This window comes from Camelina sativa, chromosome 12, assembly GCF_000633955.1.
Source record: "Camelina sativa cultivar DH55 chromosome 12, Cs, whole genome shotgun sequence".
Classification (NCBI taxonomy): Eukaryota; Viridiplantae; Streptophyta; class Magnoliopsida; order Brassicales; family Brassicaceae; genus Camelina; species Camelina sativa.
The window spans coordinates 6,623,659-6,644,893 of record NC_025696.1 but is presented as its reverse complement, the minus strand read 5'-3'; the positions used below and the strand labels follow the sequence as shown (position 1 = coordinate 6,644,893).

General features: G+C 37.3%; 2 protein-coding genes and 1 non-coding gene across 5 annotated transcripts; 2 read left to right on the top strand and 1 right to left on the bottom strand.

The window, feature by feature from the left end:
• On the top strand, positions 122 to 3,197 carry LOC104730517 (probable L-type lectin-domain containing receptor kinase VII.2). Of its 3 annotated transcripts, none has more exons than XM_019233425.1 (2): positions 122 to 1,340; positions 2,078 to 3,197. In XM_019233425.1, the coding sequence occupies exons 1-2, from the start codon at positions 255 to 257 to the stop codon at positions 3,038 to 3,040; spliced, it is 2,049 nt and encodes a 682-aa protein (XP_019088970.1). In that variant the 5' UTR covers positions 122 to 254; the 3' UTR covers positions 3,041 to 3,197. The 3 variants fall into 3 exon arrangements, with proteins under 3 accessions (XP_019088970.1, XP_010447995.1, XP_010447994.1); XM_010449693.2 differs by having other exon boundaries at positions 122 to 1,905; positions 2,643 to 3,197; XM_010449692.2 differs by having other exon boundaries at positions 123 to 1,207; positions 1,945 to 3,197.
• On the top strand, positions 9,457 to 9,527 carry TRNAG-GCC. Its single transcript has one exon. It is a non-coding gene; the product is annotated as a tRNA-Gly (tRNA).
• LOC104730516 lies at positions 15,800 to 17,392 on the bottom strand. The gene is made up of 2 exons (XM_010449691.2): positions 16,214 to 17,392; positions 15,800 to 15,923 (listed from the first exon to the last, which is right to left on the bottom strand). Exons 1-2 carry the CDS (start codon positions 17,229 to 17,231, stop codon positions 15,889 to 15,891), a joined length of 1,053 nt encoding a protein of 350 aa, XP_010447993.1. The 5' UTR covers positions 17,232 to 17,392; the 3' UTR covers positions 15,800 to 15,888.

Below are 21,235 nucleotides of genomic sequence, written 5' to 3'. Positions count from 1 at the left end.
GTTTGTCACCATCTTGTCAATCAAATATATTATCCTGTTAATAATTTTGACTCTTGGAATGGATCCTTTCCAGTTCATACCATCTATTTGAATAATTGGCTCTTTTGAATATATAAAAGACACCGTCACAAAAGAAAAACATAATAATTCTCTTTTTGAGTTTCTGACAAGCTGTTCTTGTTCTTCTTCATCTTCCCATATACTTCTTTCAAAACGACACGACTTGTACCCAAAAGACCTCTCTGTCTCTCACCATGGTCTCTAAAGTTTCTATTTTTATCTTCTTCTTCATAACACAATTCTTGTTCCGATCAACCTCATGCATCCAATTCGTTTACAACTCAAACTTCACCACCAACAACACACTACTCGTCGGCTCCGCCACCGTTGATTCTCCTCCGTCGATCCTCACCCTCACCAACCAAACCATCTTCTCCATTGGACGTGGTCTATACCATTCAAGAATCTCCACCGCCGCCTCTGCCGTACCTCTACCTTTCGCTACATCATTCATCTTCTCCATGGCTCCTTACAAACACCTCTCCCCTGGCCACGGCTTCGCCTTCGTCTTCCTCCCTTTCTCCGAAACATCCGCCGCGAGTTCTTCTCAACATCTCGGCCTCTTCAACTTGACTAATAACGGCGCAACTAACAACCGAATCTTCGCCGTAGAGTTTGATGTTTTCGCTAACCAAGAGTTCAACGACATCAACGACAACCACGTCGGCGTCGACGTCAATTCCCTCAACTCTGTTTCTTCTGAAGTTGCTGGTTTCTATGGAGGTAGAGACGGCGAGAGATTCACGGAGCTGAGGCTTAACAGTGGTGAGAATTACCAGGCGTGGATTGAGTTTAATGGGTCAGCCATCAATGTAACTATGGCTAGAGCTGGCACTAGGAAACCCATTAGACCACTCATAAGCATACCCTTGAATCTTACTGGGGTGTTACTTGATGATATGTTCGTTGGATTCACCGCATCCACAGGACAGCTAGTGCAGAGCCATAGGATTCTTTCATGGAGTTTTAGCAACTCCAATTTCTCCATTGGTGATGCTTTGATCACTAGGAATCTTCCTTCTTTTAAACTGCCAGATGACTCTGTTTCAAAGTCTAAAGGCTTCATTGCTGGGGTCTCTAGTGGTGTTGTGTTATTACTCTCTGTTATTGGGTTCCTCTGTTTCTACGTTGTGAGGAGGCGGAGAAGGCAGAGACTAGAAGGAGACGTGGAAGATTGGGAAACAGAGTATTGGCCTCACAGAGTGCAATACAAAGACGTTTTGGAAGCAACGAAAGGGTTCTCGGAGGAGAACATGATCGGATACGGAGGGAATTCTAAGGTGTACAGAGGAGTGTTGGAAGGCAAAGAAGTGGCGGTTAAGAGAATAATGATGAGCCCTCGTGAGAGTGTTAGCGGGACGAGTGAATTCTTGGCCGAAGTCTCGAGCTTAGGGAGGCTAAGGCACAAGAATATAGTTGGACTAAAAGGTTGGTCTAAGAAAGGAGGAGAGAGTTTGGTATTGATTTACGAGTATATGGAGAATGGTAGCGTAGATAAGCGGATGTTTGATTGTAACGAGATGTTAAATTGGGAGGAAAGGATGAGAGTGATAAGAGATGTGGCCTCAGGGATGTTGTATCTACATGAAGGGTGGGAGTCAAAGGTGTTACATAGAGATATAAAGTCAAGCAATGTGTTGCTTGACAAGGATATGAACGCGAGGGTAGGTGATTTCGGGTTGGCTAAGTTGCAGAACACTAGTAAAGAGATGGTTAGCACGACACATGTTGTTGGAACAGCAGGTTATATGGCGCCTGAGCTGGTTAAGACAGGGAGAGCATCGACTCAGACCGATGTGTATAGCTTTGGAGTGTTTGTGTTGGAGGTAGTTTGTGGGAGGAGACCAATAGAGGAAGGAAGAGAAGGGATAGTNGGCGGAGAAGGCAGAGACTAGAAGGAGACGTGGAAGATTGGGAAACAGAGTATTGGCCTCACAGAGTGCAATACAAAGACGTTTTGGAAGCAACGAAAGGGTTCTCGGAGGAGAACATGATCGGATACGGAGGGAATTCTAAGGTGTACAGAGGAGTGTTGGAAGGCAAAGAAGTGGCGGTTAAGAGAATAATGATGAGCCCTCGTGAGAGTGTTAGCGGGACGAGTGAATTCTTGGCCGAAGTCTCGAGCTTAGGGAGGCTAAGGCACAAGAATATAGTTGGACTAAAAGGTTGGTCTAAGAAAGGAGGAGAGAGTTTGGTATTGATTTACGAGTATATGGAGAATGGTAGCGTAGATAAGCGGATGTTTGATTGTAACGAGATGTTAAATTGGGAGGAAAGGATGAGAGTGATAAGAGATGTGGCCTCAGGGATGTTGTATCTACATGAAGGGTGGGAGTCAAAGGTGTTACATAGAGATATAAAGTCAAGCAATGTGTTGCTTGACAAGGATATGAACGCGAGGGTAGGTGATTTCGGGTTGGCTAAGTTGCAGAACACTAGTAAAGAGATGGTTAGCACGACACATGTTGTTGGAACAGCAGGTTATATGGCGCCTGAGCTGGTTAAGACAGGGAGAGCATCGGCTCAGACCGATGTGTATAGCTTTGGAGTGTTTGTGTTGGAGGTAGTTTGTGGGAGGAGACCAATAGAGGAAGGAAGAGAAGGGATAGTCGAATGGATATGGAGACTAATGGAGAAAGACAAAGTGGTTGATGGTTTAGACGAGAGAGTAAAGGTGAATGGAAGGTTCAAGACCGAAGAAGTAGAGATGGCTTTGAGAATAGGACTGTTGTGTGTGCATCCTGATCCGAGAGTGCGTCCGAAGATGAGACAAGTGGTGCAGATATTAGAACAAGGGAGATTAGTGGAGGATGGTGGTGAAAGGGAAATGAGCTTGTTGGAGAGAGTGAAGAGCTCTTACTTGTTGGAAACTGGTGAGGGAAGCAGACAACAACAACATCCCACAATCCAAGATGTGAGGAACTCGTCTGCTTATTCTAATTCCTTCCAAAGTTATGGTTCCATTATTCATGGACGGTGAGGAACTAACTAGCGTGAGAGTTATTTTTATTGAATTTTTGTACTATACATGTTCTGTGATTCTTATGTATATAAGATTGTATGAATTTTGACTAAAAACTGCATGAAACAGTATATTTTGTTTGAGGTTGTAGTTCTACACTGAGATTTGGATTGTAGTCGTTTAATATTATGAGACATCAAAGTGTATTTGTCTTGAATTGTAAAACATAACACCAGTGGTCTAGTGGTAGAATAGTACCCTGCCACGGTACCGACCCGATTTCAGGGGATTTCAGATTCATCTCCCTCGTCCACGTTTACTACTGAAGAAGAAGCGAGCAGAGATATTTTTTAAAAGAGGGTTTTGGGTGGAAAACAATGGCGGGTTGGCAGAGGAATTTAAAAACTGTTATTCGTCAAGTTGGTAGAAGAGTGAAGAACAATCACATTTCTACAGCAAATTACTCTTCGACTCGGAAATTTGGAATACCCTGTCTCACAAGGTAGCGAATGTTACCTACCATTTTGATACCGTTGAGTTTAGAAAGTAAAATCATTTCTGAAATTGATGTGCTTGTAGTGGTAGGAGGTGTTATCTTAGATTTGTTCTGGTATAGTGTGTTTGTGGTTTGAGTTGAGTGAGAGTGATGATTGAGTTTTTTTGTTTGCTGGTGAATTAGGTTACTTGCAGCGTCTTCTGAGACCAAACTACTCCTCAAGACACTATATCATCACACCTACAGCAACTGGTAATACTTTTTATAATTAGAGTGTAGAGTTTCTTGGTTTCCTCTTTTGAGAAATTTGCTTCTGTAATTAGATAATAGCAAACTGATTGCTTTTATTATTGTTGCCTGAGTTCTACATTACGATTCGAATTTTGAAATAAAGGGAAGTGAGAGTGTATGCTAGTGGGATGACTACTTGTATTATCTATGTGTAAATTAGGCGAAAAGACTCATCTTTCGGAACTATGCATGCATCTGGAGAGAATTCAAGGACCTACTTCATTGTTCTATGATCTGAAGTTCTATGTTTACAGGGAATTTCTACCTCAAGACAATTAAAGGCGGGTGAAGAGCCTGTTTCATCACCATTGTCATCTCCTGCTCTGTTGGGTAATGGTAAAGAAGAAGAGCAGAAGATTATCCCAAAGCGTCAGAAAGTTAAGGCTGTCCTCACTCCTCAAGTCCATAAAGCAGGGGTGTCTTCTTTAACTCCTACAACAGTTTTTAAAAAAGCTCTTCAAAGACCCTTTTTCATGCAATCTTACGATTTCTCTTTACTTAGTTGTTGCCTTAAGCCCTTAACCATAACTCATCGTCCACATATTGTTACATCTAGTTAAGCAGGTCCTTGCATGCTGCAGAAAGTCAGCAGCAAGACATAAATCATCCACGTACGGAAGTTACCAGAAAGAGTGCAGAGCTTCATGGCATTGAGGTTTATACAAGAAGAATCTTGCCTATTCGATAAACTTATCAGCACTTTGCTCAAGGCTGAATCCTTGCCATCTGGCTTAAATTCTTCGTATTTGAGACCTTACCGATGATTGAGATGTTGCCATAAAACATGCACGATCAAACCTGCACAGATTCATAGTGGTCACAGGCCACAGCAATAAAGGAGAATCATACTCACATCTTATCAACTTCGTCGATTAACTTCCTCCCTTCACTTGAAGGACATAAGGAGTCCTGCTGGTTACTATACTCGATATATAGGGAAAAAAGCCGAAAAATACCTTATCTAGTTTTTATTTGGACGTTTAATACCTCATCTTTTTATGTTGGAAGAAAAATACCTCGTTTAATTATTGTTGGCTTAAAAATATGTAAAAAATGTCATTAAAATCCCCAAGTTATCATTTTCGTTGATTTAAATCACGAAGTCTTCATTTGTTGAAAAAAATCCTCACTTTTTTCTTGACTTCTATTTAAATCATGAAGTCTTGTTGACTTCGCCGTTTGAAGCACAACATTAACTGGCCAGACGGAGATAATAAACAGGGTTAATTAGACGTTAACGAGATCCGTTAGTTGGTAAAACGACGTCATTTTCTTCTGTAATTACATCCTCAAATCGAACCCGATTATCAATTCCTCCCAAAATTTCCAAATCACAAACCCTAATTTGAGATTCCTCCTTTCTTCTTCGATTAGATCTTCTTCTTCAAATTCAACTGATGACTCGGGCTCCAAAAACACACTTCAATGGCACTTCACGATCAAACGAAGCTACTACTGATATCTCTGTGCTAGAACTCATATGTTGAACTCGAAGAAGAAAAGAGAAATCGAAAAAGAAAATAGATTATCGATTGGGGTTTGAAATTTAGGGAAAATGAGAATCAATTTCTCAATTTGGAGGATTTAGGGTGTTATAAACAGCGTCGTTTTGCTATTAACGGATCTCGTTAACAGATAATTAACCCCATCTAATTTTTCCATTTAGCCACATAACGTTGTGCCTCAACAGGTCAACAAGAGTTTGCGAATTATTTGGAAGTCAACAAAAGATTGGTGTTTTTTACCTCTAAATCCAGAATTTGTGCTTTAAATCAATGAAAATGCTAACTTGGGGATTTTAATGACATTTTTCCCTTAAAAATATATAATGTTTAAATTGTTGCAAGATTCTAATCCGTGATTTAACAGTCTTTAACGGACGTCACAGAACATCAAACGGCCGTTAAAATGAAATCACACTTGTTTATATAGATATATAAAACTTTTGTATTACTTTTACTGATTATGTTAACATGGTCTAGTGGTACCGTTTGTCTTACTGAACTCTTAGCACGCGAGTTCGAGTTCACCATCTTACACTTTTTGATGTTTTTTTTCTTTTTTTTCATCGTCTTCACTAATCGCAACCCTAACCTTGTGGCCGACTAAAACCAAAACTTTCAAATCCATCCATTACAAATGGTTTTCCCGATCTAATAAACGACATCGGTTTCTTCTTCTCCTCTTAGCCAATCGTCGATGTATCTACTAGAAACAACGGCGAGGATGATCATTGGGGAGAGTTTGTATGACTCTTCAGATTCTGGAGATGAAAAAATTAAAAATCAGATTTGATTCGTCAGATCGGATTCGGAAAATCTCAAAACAGAATAGTTGTTAGCGAGTATTGACAGAAAGACTTTTAAGAATCAAAACACTCTTCTTCAACAATTCTTTTGACAAAAATAAAAAATTTAAAAAATTTCGGGGGTTCAAACCCTGGCTAGGAGACAAAACCAACTCACTTCTAACCACTACACTAAGACTATATATTGCTTGATTAAGTTTAACGAAATATATATATCTATATAGACACGTGTGATTTCATTTTAACAGCCGTTTAATGTTCTGTGACGCCCGATAAAGACTGTTATACCGCGGGTTAGAATCTGGCAACAATTTAAACATTATATATTTTTAAGCCAACAATAATTAAACGAGGTATTTTTCTTCCAACACAAAAAGATGAGGTATTAAACGTCCAAATAAAAAATAGATGAGGTATTTTTCGGCTTTTTTCCCTCAATATATATAGGCTTAATTTACTAACTAAGATGGTTTCGCTTGGCGCACTATATTCTTCAACACTTTTGTAGCAGCTCAGGATCATATCACTCAGCCAAACTAAAACACCCCATATGATTAGAAACATATCCTAGTTATGAATAATATTATTTCTACATGTTTTGTATTTTTTGCCAACATTATATTAAGTAACTAATAATAATTTGTTAAAAGAATAAATAAACAAAAACTGATAACAAGTGATTCTTTTAGTAAAAAGTATACAAGAAATTATATTCCAACCTTTTGCCCAAAAAAATAAAGTAACTATTTTCCAACCAAATTAAAAAGAGCAGTTTTTTTTTTCTTTCTAATAGAAGATTTCTTCGATAGATTGTAATTTGTACATTCTGAATGAAGTAATTGTAGGCGATCTCCTATATAATACGGAAGTACACAATTTTTTTTTAAGACTTTATAATTTTAATAAGTTGGTTACAAAATAGATTATAGAGTAAATATAAGTTGGTTACGTAAAAAAATTACAGATTAATTGGTCAATTCGTGGACTATATGAATATACTCAAGAATATTTCAAAGAATCCTCTTAAAGAGAATATCCTAATGATTTCTATAATTTACAAAAAATAATATTTTCCAATCTTCATTATTACAAAATATATACGGTTCGACATAAAAATATACTGTTAGGCATAAAAAAAAAATCTTGGCAATTAATCATACTTAATCGTGATTTCCAAGATTTTATCGTGCAGTTGAAAATAAAATCTTACATAACACCCTTCCAAGCTTTTAATATAAATCATTCAGATCTCCATTCACCGAAATACATTGCTCATACTCATACCAAAAACAAGAAAATAAAATAACAATCGTTTTTCAGTTTATGCTAAACCGAGTTGTTCAATCTATTAAGTTAATAAACTGGTGCACTAATTTAATAAAGTTAAAATCATGCACAACTGGACCGCCTCAATGCAAATGTGGATGCTTTAAGAGTGGAAACTAGAGGTTATGCTTATGCTATGGGAGCAGGTCTTGCAGCACCACAAATTCCGGTCTACATCAGTGAGGTTGAACGTCGAGCAATTCAAAGCAACAACAGTGATGCAATTATAGAAATTGGAGCAGAGCAACTTCCGATGTGCAACTCTGAATCTGGACATCGAAGACAGCCAAATCAGAGCACCAGGCGTGACAGATTTGTAGGAGTTGGAGCAATTCTAGACCGTGCATGCGAACCTGATCGAGTCTGCCACCAATCATCGAGTTTTAGATGCCTCCCACGAACACAGAACAATAGGGGTCCAAGAACCACAAGTAGTTGGTACACACGGTTTCTGAAGATATTTGGACGTAGGTCTGCGTAACTTGTTGTGAAGCAGGATATTAGGAAAACTGAAGGAAGATATGATGGATGGATGATGTATAAAAGGAGTAATCCAATCTATGGAAGAAGTAGGAGTGTCAAAATGGTTCCAAATTTATGGATCAACCCAAATTAAACCAATCTAAAACCTTATTGGATTGATAGTTTGAGTTTTAATGGATTAACTAGATTAAGACCCGCGGTACACCGCGAGACAAAATTATTTGCACTAAAATATTTAAATTATAAGTTGTATTTGTTTGATAAATATGCTTTTATTATACAATAATTTTTAAATAAATCATATAATACTGCAATATATTTTTTATATATAATATTTATTTAATCAATTTAATTAGATATGTCTATTCTCTGATATCGACAGTGTTAACAAAATAATGAAATGATGTTTAACTCGTGTAACACCGAATTAATGATATTTTTAATTTATATAAATATCGATAAAACCCGTCCGGCTATATAAACCCCGTTCCGCTATATAACCCTGTCCCGAGATATTTTAACTCACACTATATCATCTTAATTTTTAATATTTATTGTGTATATACAGTATAATATTTATCATATTTAATTTTTTAAAAGTTTTAAATATTTTTCATATTAAATCTTTTAAAAATCTTTAAAATAAAGAACCGGAATAAACCAAATAAAAGTTTTTAAAGTTTGAATGCCTGATAAAATCAAGCTTTCTACTCATTTGTATTCAGAATCATTTTGGTCTCTTTTAAAGTATGACTCTAAACTATTGTACGATTTTTTTAGACGATGTGGGATATTGTATCGTATTTTTCATTCATCTATTGAGTAATATATGTCCTTTTTTAAAAATTTAAATTACATCATATACAGGAAAAAATCACAATTTTTATTAACTAAATGTATCATAGAATAATTCAAGATAATTTAAATATAAATTTAAATAAAAATAAAAGGGAATCATATATTTATGTTTGAATAACGTAGAAAGATTTTCTTATTTTTAAAAATCTTAGCTATAATTAATTTTGAAGTTTTAGTAACTAATATTAAAGTCAATGCATTAAATGTAAAAACTTTCCAAAAAGTATTTTTGAGCAAAAACTGCTGCAAAAATACTAGTATAGATGGATCAAAATGGTTTATGAGTTTAATGAATTGGGTTGAAATGGTTGATGAGTTAACTAAAACCAAACTAAACATAGTTTAATTAATTTTAAATACCAAATTAAACCAATTTTTGGTATTGGTGATCGGTTTGTAATTTTAGGATCTTGATAGCGAGTGTGAGCCAGAAAGGCAGAACTTTTGTATTGATGAGGAACTAACTAGCGTGAGAGTTATTTTTATTGAATTTGTGTACTATACATGTTATGTAATTCTTCTGTATATAAAGATTGTATGAATCTTGACTAAAAAATTGCATGAATCAATACATTTTTGTTTGGGGTTGTAGCTATTTCTACACTGAGATTTGGATTGTAGTCGTATACTATTTGAGATATCATGTTTTATTTTCTTGAAACGTACAACATAGCACCAGTGGTCTAGTGGTAGAATAGTACCCTGCCACGGTACAGACCCGGGTTCGATTCCCGGCTGGTGCAAAGTTTATTTTTGTGTCTCCTTTTTTTGTGGGCACAACTAAAAAAAGTTAAACGACTAATAAGCAGTGGGCACTCTAACTTATGAAACCGAAGTAGTAGTTCATGAGACGAGACCAATTTTTTTGGAGTTATGAAGTTTTCAGTGGAAGGCACAGTTAGAAGCGTTGAAAGTCCAAAATTGGTTACCAAAGAAATCAATACAGAGCAACATAAACTATTAATGTTGACAAGTGCAGGATGGATTCTAAATTTCACTCCATGCATTTTTGTGTCCTAAATCCTGATATAGTTCCGCATGTAATCCTAGATTATCATTCTGTATGTGATGTTATCTTAGCTAATACAGTATCATTCATTAATCATTATACATGTATCAGAACAGAAGTTAAAAATTATGAGATTGAAATGCCGTAAAAACTGAAAATATTGACAACAAAAGTAATGGGCTTTAATAATATTTTCACGAGTTGAGCATCTTTCTTCTAGAGACCCGATTTCAGGGGATTTCAGATTCATCTCCTCGGCCACGTTTACTATTGTTGCAATAACTATAACTATGATTGTTAGGCGACACCGGGGTATTGACTTAACAAATGCGTTTGTGCATTATTACTTTATAGTTTTCCCACAAATCTTACTTTATAGTTTGTATTATATACTTGAATACTTGATCGATCCTGATTTCTACTCATCCAAGTTTACTAATATATATTTTCTTGCTTCCATGCATTTATCCTCCGAAAATTTTATCCTCTGTAAAAGCTTAATTGTTTTGAAATTCACTAAATTATCTTTGAAGTTTCATTAAAAGCCCGACCAAAAAAAAACCCACCAAAACCCTAAACAAACTCAATTAGTCTATCCAATAAAGTCTCAAACCCTAAGTATATATATTTAAAGTGTTACATACCAAACCCTACATCTATATATATAAAGTTCACTTTACTCACTCCTGGTGCTGCCAGGTCAGCCACATTCTCTTTAATTTTTGTGGGCTTTACAGATTTTAATAAAGTCTTTAAACAATTATACAAATGACAAACTGATCCACTAGATTTAATCCAAAATCTGTAGGCCATCACTACTTTTAAATTCTGTGGATTCAACCTTATAATATTTCATCCAAAGTTCAGCAATGTGAACTAAACTCTATTTTATTATTCAACCATAAAAAATAAAAAACGAAAGAAAAGAATAGAGCATCTACCCGATATATATGAAGGAAAACACTGAATTTGGAATAATATTATTACCAATTCGTACCTAACTTTTCATGTATCGTTTATGCATGCTTAGTTCTTTTACATGTACGTGCATCATATGGTTAAGACACATAATTATAAGAGACAAATAAAATATTTTCTTAGCAAGAAGACAAGAACTATGATTAGAATCTCCATTGATCTTGTAATTATATATCACCTAAGCAATTTTTTACTTTAAAATATTCATTTAGCGCATATTTATGTTAATTATAACTAATAGAAAGTTTAAATAAAATATATAATTAGTAAAATAAATAAAATGTTAAAATAAGAAAACAATACTATATTTTTTATTAGTGGTAATAATATAATTAAAATTGTCTATTAAACTGATCATAATTAAAATTATAAATGTATTATTGAGTTTTAGAATGGAAGTAAATTTTAAATTTATGATAGAATAAAAAAAATTATGTAATTGTGTATTATTGAGTTGTAGAATGGAAGTAAAATTTAAAATTATGGAAGAATAAAAAAAATTCAGTAATTGTATTTATAAAATTTTAAACAGGAAACATCAAATTAAAAGTGAAATATTACTTTATAACATGATCAAAAAGGAAAAAAAAATTGATGTTTTGTTAATTGAATCAAATGCTTCTAATCCAAATTTAAGTATTGAAAGATCAACATCAAAACCTTTAAAAAATGTTTTTAATGAAATATATGAATAAGAAATAAACTCTCTTAATGATAAAAGATCTTGAAGTAGTCATCAATGTCGTTTATTTTTCCTAATATTACCACATGACATATATTTATAAAGATTTACTCTCAAAATTTTGAATGATTATATTCGAGCTCAAAAATTTATATTAATATAAAAAGATTTAAATTAAATTCCCGCGCTTGCACGGTACAAATTCTAGTATTATCATAGACCTCTAAACTCGCTCATTGTTAAGAACAAAATCGAAATCAATAATATTCTGCACGGAACCCGTCTCAAATCTAACTCTTTCTTCAAACTTGTACCCGTCGTATCTAGATCGTCTGTCGTCTCCGGCGAAAACAATGGTTCTCGAATGGGTAGTCTCAAGCTACACTGCGGTGGCTGAAGCGATCATAGCTCTCTTCTCGTCTGGGGGCGAAAACTCTGGCTCTCGAAAAATCATGCGGGAAGAGTTTATCAAGAAAAATATTGAAATTGATCAGTTAGCAGATCGAGACAATGTTTCAGTTGTGGGAAGAGCAGCAGATCGAAGAGCAGATCGAGAGATGTGAAAAGATTCGAGCTTCCGTGAGCTGTCTGAAGGAGGAACTTAAATTCATCTCAGTCGATGATGTAGGGAACATATCGTATTACTCTTCTCGTAGGCCTTAATTATATCACAAGGACTAGAAAGTTTTTACTAGGGAGTATAACTATTTAATTAGTCCCGAACTGTTTTATTCACATGTAAATTGGTGTTTTGTTACGACCTAGCTCCATTTTTCTTCTATGTGGTTCGTGTACTAGCTAGTTGTAGTTCTGATTACACCAATTTTTTTTTTTTTTTTGTTTACGTGATTCAGATTACCTTGTGAACGGTTTAATGATCATTAAGTCTAAATCTTGCAGTTGAGGGAACTGAAAGTTGAGATAGCTTCTAGGGGACCGACGTGGGAAGAAGCCTTGATCGAGTGTGAAAAGAATCTAGATTCCATCGATGAGAAACTTAAAATTGATTTCAGAACGTAAATTGATCTCAGTCCTTGATATAAGGAAGATGTGCGATGATATAATTAAGAAATACAATACCGTATTTCCGGGAAGCTACGGAATAACATTTGCAAACAAGATGGCTCTTGTGGCTCGGTACGCTCGGACGTTGGAAGAGAAGGTCGCTTCCATAGAACAGAAGTTGGAAAAGTATATTACATTAGTACGACAAGAAGTAAGTTTTCGTAGGGAGTATATAACAATTTAATTTGAACGGAACAGAGTATGGAATCGATGATCTTTTATTGAAAGAGGATTACATAGACATATATACACGAGAACGTATCCATATCGTAAATGCTACAGATCTCTACGAATATACACTAAAGATTATGGAAAGTAAATAATCTCTTAACCAAACATGCGGGATATGATTTGAGAATCCCGTTACCTCCCCTCAAACTGGAGCATGGAGATTGTGAATGCCCAGTTTGTAACGGAAAGCTTCAAACGCCGGTTGACCAAGTTGTTTGGTGAAAATGTCGGCAAGCTGAGAGGTGGTGGGTACATGAACTGGCGAAAGAACACCTCGCTTAATCTCATCCCGGATAAAGTGACAGTCATTTTCAATGTGTTTTGTCTTTTCATGAAAAACGGGGTTTGTGGCAATGTAGATTGCGGACTTACTATCACAGCATAGCCGCATCGGTTGATCATGGAGAACTCCAAGGTCACGAAGAACCCGTTTGAACCAAAGAAGCTCTTTGGTGATGTATGCCATTGCCCGATATTCTGCTTCTGTGGAGGACATACTCACTGTATCTTGCTTCTTTGTCTTCCATGATATTGGAGAACTACCGATTTGAACAATATAACCACTAACAGATCGACGAGAAAGAGGACATCCAGACCAATCGGAATCACACCAACCTGTGATTTGAAAATTTTTTTGAGCACGTAACAGAATATCTTGGCCTGGATTACCTTTCAAATAATGAAGAACTCGTAAAGCCGCATGCCAATGATCATGCCGTGGAGCTTTCATAAACCGTGCCAAGACATGAACACAATAAGCTAAATCCGGTCTTGTTGCTGCCAAATATATCAGTTTTCCAACTAAGCGGCGATACTGTTCGGGGTTGGAAAGTAGTGGCGAGGTGGAGAGACCCAACTTGTGATTCTGTTCCAGCGGAAAATCCACAGGTTTACAACCTAACAACCCTGCTTCGTCAAGAAGCTCCAAAGTATATTTTCGCTGGTTCAAATAAAACCCCTTGATACTTCGAGAAACCTCAATACCCAAAAAATACTTCAAAGGACCAAGATCCTTCATCTTAAAGCAAGAAGCCAAGTAGCCTTTAAAGAGATGCAAAGCTTCATCAGAGTTACTCGAGACAATCATGTCATCAACATAGATCAAAATATTGATCCGTATACCACCTTTGTCAAACGTAAACAAGGAATAGTCAGAGAGAGATTGAACGAAACCGTACTGTCGCAAAGCCTTGGTTAACTTCTCAAACCAACAGCGAGGTGCTTGCTTTAATCCATACAATGATTTGCGCAGTTTACAAACTTTGTTGTCGTCGTTGATGAGATAACCAGGAGGTGGCTTCATGTAGACTTCCTCAACAAGATCTCCATGAAGAAAGGCATTGTGCACATCCATCTGGTGCACAGGCCAATTGTTCCCAACAGCAACTTGTAAAAACATTCGGACTGTGGACATTCGCGCAACCGGAGCAAAGGTTTCACCGTAATCAACTCCTTCAACTTGTTTGTTACCGAGAGCAACCAAACGAGCCTTGTAACGTTCAACTGAACCATCAGATTTGTGTTTAATCTTGTAAACCCATTTTGATCCAATCGCTTTCTTTCCTGGGGGCAAATCCTCAATTGTCCATGTTTCGTTTTCTTCGAGAGCTCCAATCTCAGACCCATAGCATTGGTCCACACTTTACTCTTTACAGCTTGTTTATATGACCGTGGTTCTACCGCATCCCCAATGGCGACCAAATATGCTCGATGCGTTGAAGAAAACCGATGGGAACTCACATAATTCGAAATCGGATAAAGAGAAGTAGAGTTACCCAATAGTCGTGTCTGTGTGTTGTACGTTTTGTAATCTTGTAATTTCGCTGGTGGATTTCGTGGTCGGAGACCTCGCCGCAGTTCAATGACGACTGGTTGGTGGACATCGTCATCATCGGTAGGAACAGACGATGTTGAAGGATTAACGACGGGAGAGGGCGACGACGTTGGAGTCGGAGAGCTTGTGGTAGGTGATGGCGAGGGGGATGTCGGAGCAGCAGGGGAGGATTCGTGCAAAGGTGAAGATGAAGACGACTGATCGGGTGATGAGGGAATCGTAGTTGGAGAAGAGCCAACCTCAAATGGGCTTAAATTTGTTGATGGGCCGAGTGGCCTTTGTGGATCTTCTACCAGTGGACCCAATAAATTGGTGGCCCATAGCTCAACATTATCCTCATCGGAGTCTTTTTCAGCGACAGAGACGGGAGGAGTTGCGAAGGGAAACTCCGTTTCACTGAAAATCACGTCTCTAGAGCAAAAATATTCATGTTTATCAAGATCATAAAGTCTCCATGCCTTTTTACTGTAAGGATAGCCAAAAAATACACACTTTCGACTTCTTGTAGCAAACTTATCTCCTTTGTGTGACTGATTGTGTGCATAACAAAGACAACCGAACACCTTCACATGATCATAATTTGGAGGTGTACCATGGAGCTTCTCATACGGCGTGATTCCCCCAAGAACCGAACTAGGAGTTCGATTGATTAAATATCCAGCAGTCAATATACACTCTCCCCAAAAATCAATCGACAAACTGGACTGGAAACGCAAAGCGCGGGCAACATTCAAAATATGACGGTGCTTCCTCTCAACTCTGCCATTTTGTTGTGGAGTTCCCACACAAGAAGTTTCATGAACAATCCCTTGAGTTCGAAAATAACTGCTCATACTTGTAAATTCTGTTCCATTATCACTTCTTATGCGCTTAACTTGTTTTTGAAACTGTCTTTCAGCTAGAGAAATCAAACTTTTCAGATTGGAGGATGTTTCGGTTTTGTCGTGTTGAAGATAAATCCACACACTTCTGGAAAAATCATCAACTAGTGTGAGGAAATATCGAGCACCAGAGGAAGAAGGGGTGCGATATGGACCCCAGAGATCACAGTGAATTAGCTCAAACGGAGATGAAGTTTTATTCTCACTAACTGGAAAACATGATCTTGTTTGCTTGGAATGTAAGCATACATCACAAACTTTATTGGAAAATTCAAAAACAACAGAAACAGCTGGAAGTGAACCAATAACTTTTGGAGACGGATGACCCATCCTATTGTGCCATAGCTCATATGTTGTTGCCGCTTTATCAGTCACCAACGCACCCAACTCCGTTCTACAAAAGCGAAAGGTTCCACAATCCCGCTTACCCGCACCAATCATCATCCTCGAAGCACGGTCCTGGATTACAAGAAACTGATCAGCCATCTGTACAACACACTTATTCTCATCCATGAGTTGTCCAATGGAGATGAGATCAGACTGAAATTCTTTAACATAGAAAACAGATTTCAAAAGCAGATTTGACCCCAAAACAACTGTTCCCTCTGTGCAAGATATTCGCTCCCTCCCATCAGCCAAAATGACAAGGACAGGCTCCATGGGTCGCACATTTGTGAGAACATCATAGTTACCCGTCAAATGATGAGATGCCCCTGTGTCTAAAATCCAAGAGGGAGTAGAATACTTACCCGAAACCTTTTCATGACTAGAGCTTGCTCCAGCAGTTCCTCCAGCATTGAGAAGCTTCATGAGACGCTCCCATTGTTTGTCGTCAAGTCCACTAACACCATCACGATCTTTATCGGTGATTACGTAACTTGCACGTTCTGGAGGTGGCATTTGAGGCACGTGAACCACATTGGCATAAGTCATGTTACGACCACGGCCACCCGATGAACCACCAGAATAATTTCCACGACCTCGTCCTTGTACCATGCGACTCCTTCGGTGATCACCCCACCACTCTGGATAACCCACAACAGCAAAACAACTATCCGATGAATGACCACTACGGTGGTAGTGTTTACACACGGCTGTTCCATCATCAACACGAACGGATGAAGAAACGCGACCCCGTTGATGGACCGCATAGGCGGTGATGTCAGCCACATTATCCTCCTTTTTAACATTGTTCCTCAAATCTTCCTCTTGACGAAGAATATTATACACTTCCTCTAAAGGTTGAATCGGCATACGTGAAACCAGAGTCGACTTCACCGTGTTAAAGACTTCATCAAGACCCGAGAGAAAGTCATGAACCTTGTCTTCCTCTCGATCTTGTTCCTGCAATGCGTTGAGATTGCAGTCACACTTCCCACACTTGCACACACGCAATGGCCTGTGATGTGCAATGCTATCCCAGATCCGGTTCAATTTGCCATAGTAGCTCTCGATGGTAAGTCCTCGTTGCTTGCACGAAGCCAATTCCGCTTTGAGTTGCTGAATACGGGGACCATTGGTAACGGAGAACCGTTTCTTCAAGTGATCCCATAAATCTTTGGCTACGTCTCGGTGAGAAATATTGGAACGCAACACCGGATCAATGGTCATCCGGATCCAGGAGATTAGCAGCGCCTGAATGGTCCACCAATCTTCAAGATCGGATGATCCATCAGCTGGTCGAGCAATGGATCCATCGAGGAATCCAAATTTTTTGCGAGAACAGAGTGCCGTCTTCATACCACACGCCCATTCTTCGTAATTCATCCCTTTCAACAGCGGATGAGAGATGATAGCTCATGGGTTGTCGGCAGCAGTCAAGTCGTATGGAGATATTGTACGGCGTACCTCCACAGTGGCATGATTCGGGATTGTCGAGTTCGTGTTCATCGGGTTCGGGGTCGTCGAGTTCGTGTTCGTCGGGTTCGGGGTCGTCGAGTTTGTGTTCGTCGGGTTCGTACCAGCCATGATTAGTTAACAAAAGAAAGAAAAAATTTGTGCTTCTAGCTCTGATACCATGAACGGAACAGAGTATGGAATCGATGATCTTTTATTGAAAGAGGATTACATAGACATATATACACGAGAACGTATCCATATCGTAAATGCTACAGATCTCTACGAATATACACTAAAGATTATGGAAAGTAAATAATCTCTTAACCAAACATGCGGGATATGATTTGAGAATCCCGTTATAATTAGTCCCGATCTGTTTATTCACATGTAGTAAGTAGATTGGGGGTTTGTTACGACTTATTTCTATTTGGATTTAGCTAGCTCAATTTTTCTTCTATGGGTTCGTGNCTTCCTCTTGACGAAGAATATTATACACTTCCTCTAAAGGTTGAATCGGCATACGTGAAACCAGAGTCGACTTCACCGTGTTAAAGACTTCATCAAGACCCGAGAGAAAGTCATGAACCTTGTCTTCCTCTCGATCTTGTTCCTGCAATGCGTTGAGATTGCAGTCACACTTCCCACACTTGCACACACGCAATGGCCTGTGATGTGCAATGCTATCCCAGATCCGGTTCAATTTGCCATAGTAGCTCTCGATGGTAAGTCCTCGTTGCTTGCACGAAGCCAATTCCGCTTTGAGTTGCTGAATACGGGGACCATTGGTAACGGAGAACCGTTTCTTCAAGTGATCCCATAAATCTTTGGCTACGTCTCGGTGAGAAATATTGGAACGCAACACCGGATCAATGGTCATCCGGATCCAGGAGATTAGCAGCGCCTGAATGGTCCACCAATCTTCAAGATCGGATGATCCATCAGCTGGTCGAGCAATGGATCCATCGAGGAATCCAAATTTTTTGCGAGAACAGAGTGCCGTCTTCATACCACACGCCCATTCTTCGTAATTCATCCCTTTCAACAGCGGATGAGAGATGATAGCTCATGGGTTGTCGGCAGCAGTCAAGTCGTATGGAGATATTGTACGGCGTACCTCCACAGTGGCATGATTCGGGATTGTCGAGTTCGTGTTCATCGGGTTCGGGGTCGTCGAGTTCGTGTTCGTCGGGTTCGGGGTCGTCGAGTTTGTGTTCGTCGGGTTCGTACCAGCCATGATTAGTTAACAAAAGAAAGAAAAAATTTGTGCTTCTAGCTCTGATACCATGAACGGAACAGAGTATGGAATCGATGATCTTTTATTGAAAGAGGATTACATAGACATATATACACGAGAACGTATCCATATCGTAAATGCTACAGATCTCTACGAATATACACTAAAGATTATGGAAAGTAAATAATCTCTTAACCAAACATGCGGGATATGATTTGAGAATCCCGTTATAATTAGTCCCGATCTGTTTATTCACATGTAGTAAGTAGATTGGGGGTTTGTTACGACTTATTTCTATTTGGATTTAGCTAGCTCAATTTTTCTTCTATGGGTTCGTGTACTAGTTATAGTTGTAGTAGTTCTAATTTCACCAAAAATTATCTTAAAATTAACCCTACGTGATTCTTGTTTATGAGATTGCCTCGTCAACTGTTTTATAAGTTTAAATTTTGCAGGTCGGGAAACAAAAAGCGACGGTCAGTAGAATGATAACGATAATAAGAGAAGACCACCAAGTACGTGATTCTTGTTTATGAGATTACCTCCTCATCAATGCCTTTTTCTTTGATATACTTCTAATATTCTAATTAATGTTCACATGATATACAATCTTAAAAGCAACCAAGTAATCTATTTACAAGTTACGACAACCATCGTAATTTTTTACTACAAATCCCCTAAATCTTTTTTATCTGAAACAATTTTTTTTCCGTGAAAATTTAAAATCTTAGAATGAGATCCACGAGCTACTCGGGCAACTACGTCAAGCTGCAAGAGATTCGAGGTGAAACGGGCACTAAAGCTTTTTTGTAACTTAAAAAGCTTCTATTGGAAAGAAAAAAAAACCCATGTTATTAGCATTTTGATTTGGTGATAGGGTGTTTAATTGATGGAATTTTAGTCTTTTTTTTTAAAGTTTTATTTAATGTGTTATGTTTCTTGATCGAATTATAGTACTGAGTGATGATCTTTGGTTTTGTTAAATTTAATAACCACTACAAGAAAACATAGCAGTTTCGACGGTCAAATCAGTCGAAAAACGGTCGGAAACAAGTATTTCCAACCATTAAACAACGACAGTAAATCAGTCGGAAATCGCTGGTCGAAAATTTATTTAGTTGGAAATCCATCGGAAATTTCCAACCGAAAAGGTGGCTGAAAATTCGTTGGTAATAAACGGTCGAAAATTTGTCAGAAATATCTGACTGATTACCGACGATTTTCCAACCGAAGTATTTTCCAACCAAAAGTATTAAAACGTATGGATGCTAATAATTGATATTTAGAATTTTTATATCAAATTAAAATTAGAAAGGCTAAATAAATAAGTCAAATTGTCAATTAAAACCAGAAAAATATATAGTTTTGAAATCTCAACAAAAGAAATTAAAATAATACACTTAGTTAAATTAAATTATTAATCTACTCTTGAGTTTCATCTTCATCTTCTTCTTGGATCTACTTTACTCTTTTTCTTTTTCTTCAATGGAGTTTCACACATGGTTTCTACCTTGAATTCTCCATGTTTTGACTTCATGACCAAATCTGCATAAAAGAGAAAGAGCACGTAAAATCACAAAAGAGAGTACATGACCCAAGAATCTAATTCTTGATTCTATAAACAAAAAAAAAACTAAACCATAGATCTGGAAAAAAAAATCCAGTTCATTTTGAAACCCTAATTTTGATTTTAAAAATCAAAGTTTCTAATTTGGATTCTCTGAGTAGAACATCAAAATAAATGAAACTGAAAACCCTAATTAAACTGGTGTTCTTATGAAATCAACAAAATTGAAATCAATTCAAAAAACTAAATATTTAAACATCTATGATGGAAGAAAAAATAACCTAAGCTTGCTTGGATCTGCGAGACTTGTCTTCCTTCACTTCAGTACCATCAATTGATTCATCTGCTTTGAAAGATTTTGGTTAGAAAAAAAAAAAAAATTTGGCCAGAGAAGATGAAGAACGTAGAGATAGAGTAAAGAAGATACAAAATGAAAATATAGAGAGGATGAGGGTTGCCTTTAATTAGGGTTGTTAGAATAATTTTGGTCGGAAAACGGTTAGTAAAAACCGACAGATATATTTGTTGGAGTTTTCGTCGGAAATTACCGACCAATTTCCAATCGTTTTGAAAGGTTGGAAATTACTGACCAATTCTCGACCAAAAATTATAAGCAGTTGGAAAATTGGTCGGAAAACGGTCGGTAAATACTGACGGATATATCAGTCGGAATTTACCGACCGATTTCCAATCATTTAAAAAGGTTGAAAATTACCAACTGATTCACAACCAAATTTTATATCCGTCAATTAACGGTTGAAAATTGGTCGAAAAATTTACTGACTAATAAATCGGTCGGAAATTTGGTCGGAATCAACAATGTTTTCTTGTAGTGAACAAATGCATGATACATATGCATCAATCAATAGTCCGTTTACATTTTTAGCCATTCGAATGTCATATTGTTCTCTGGATAAGCTAAGTACTTCCCGTGGGCCGCTGAATATTGTTAGTGTCACTAACAAAGTAGCATATATCATTATCAGCATGAATTTGTATACCGTAATTAGATAATAACTACATTTTTTCAACCAAAAAAAAAAAAATTAATAACAAGTGATCCTTTCATAAAAGTATACAAGTAATTATTTCCAATCGAAATAAAAAAAAGTTATTATTATTATTTTTTAA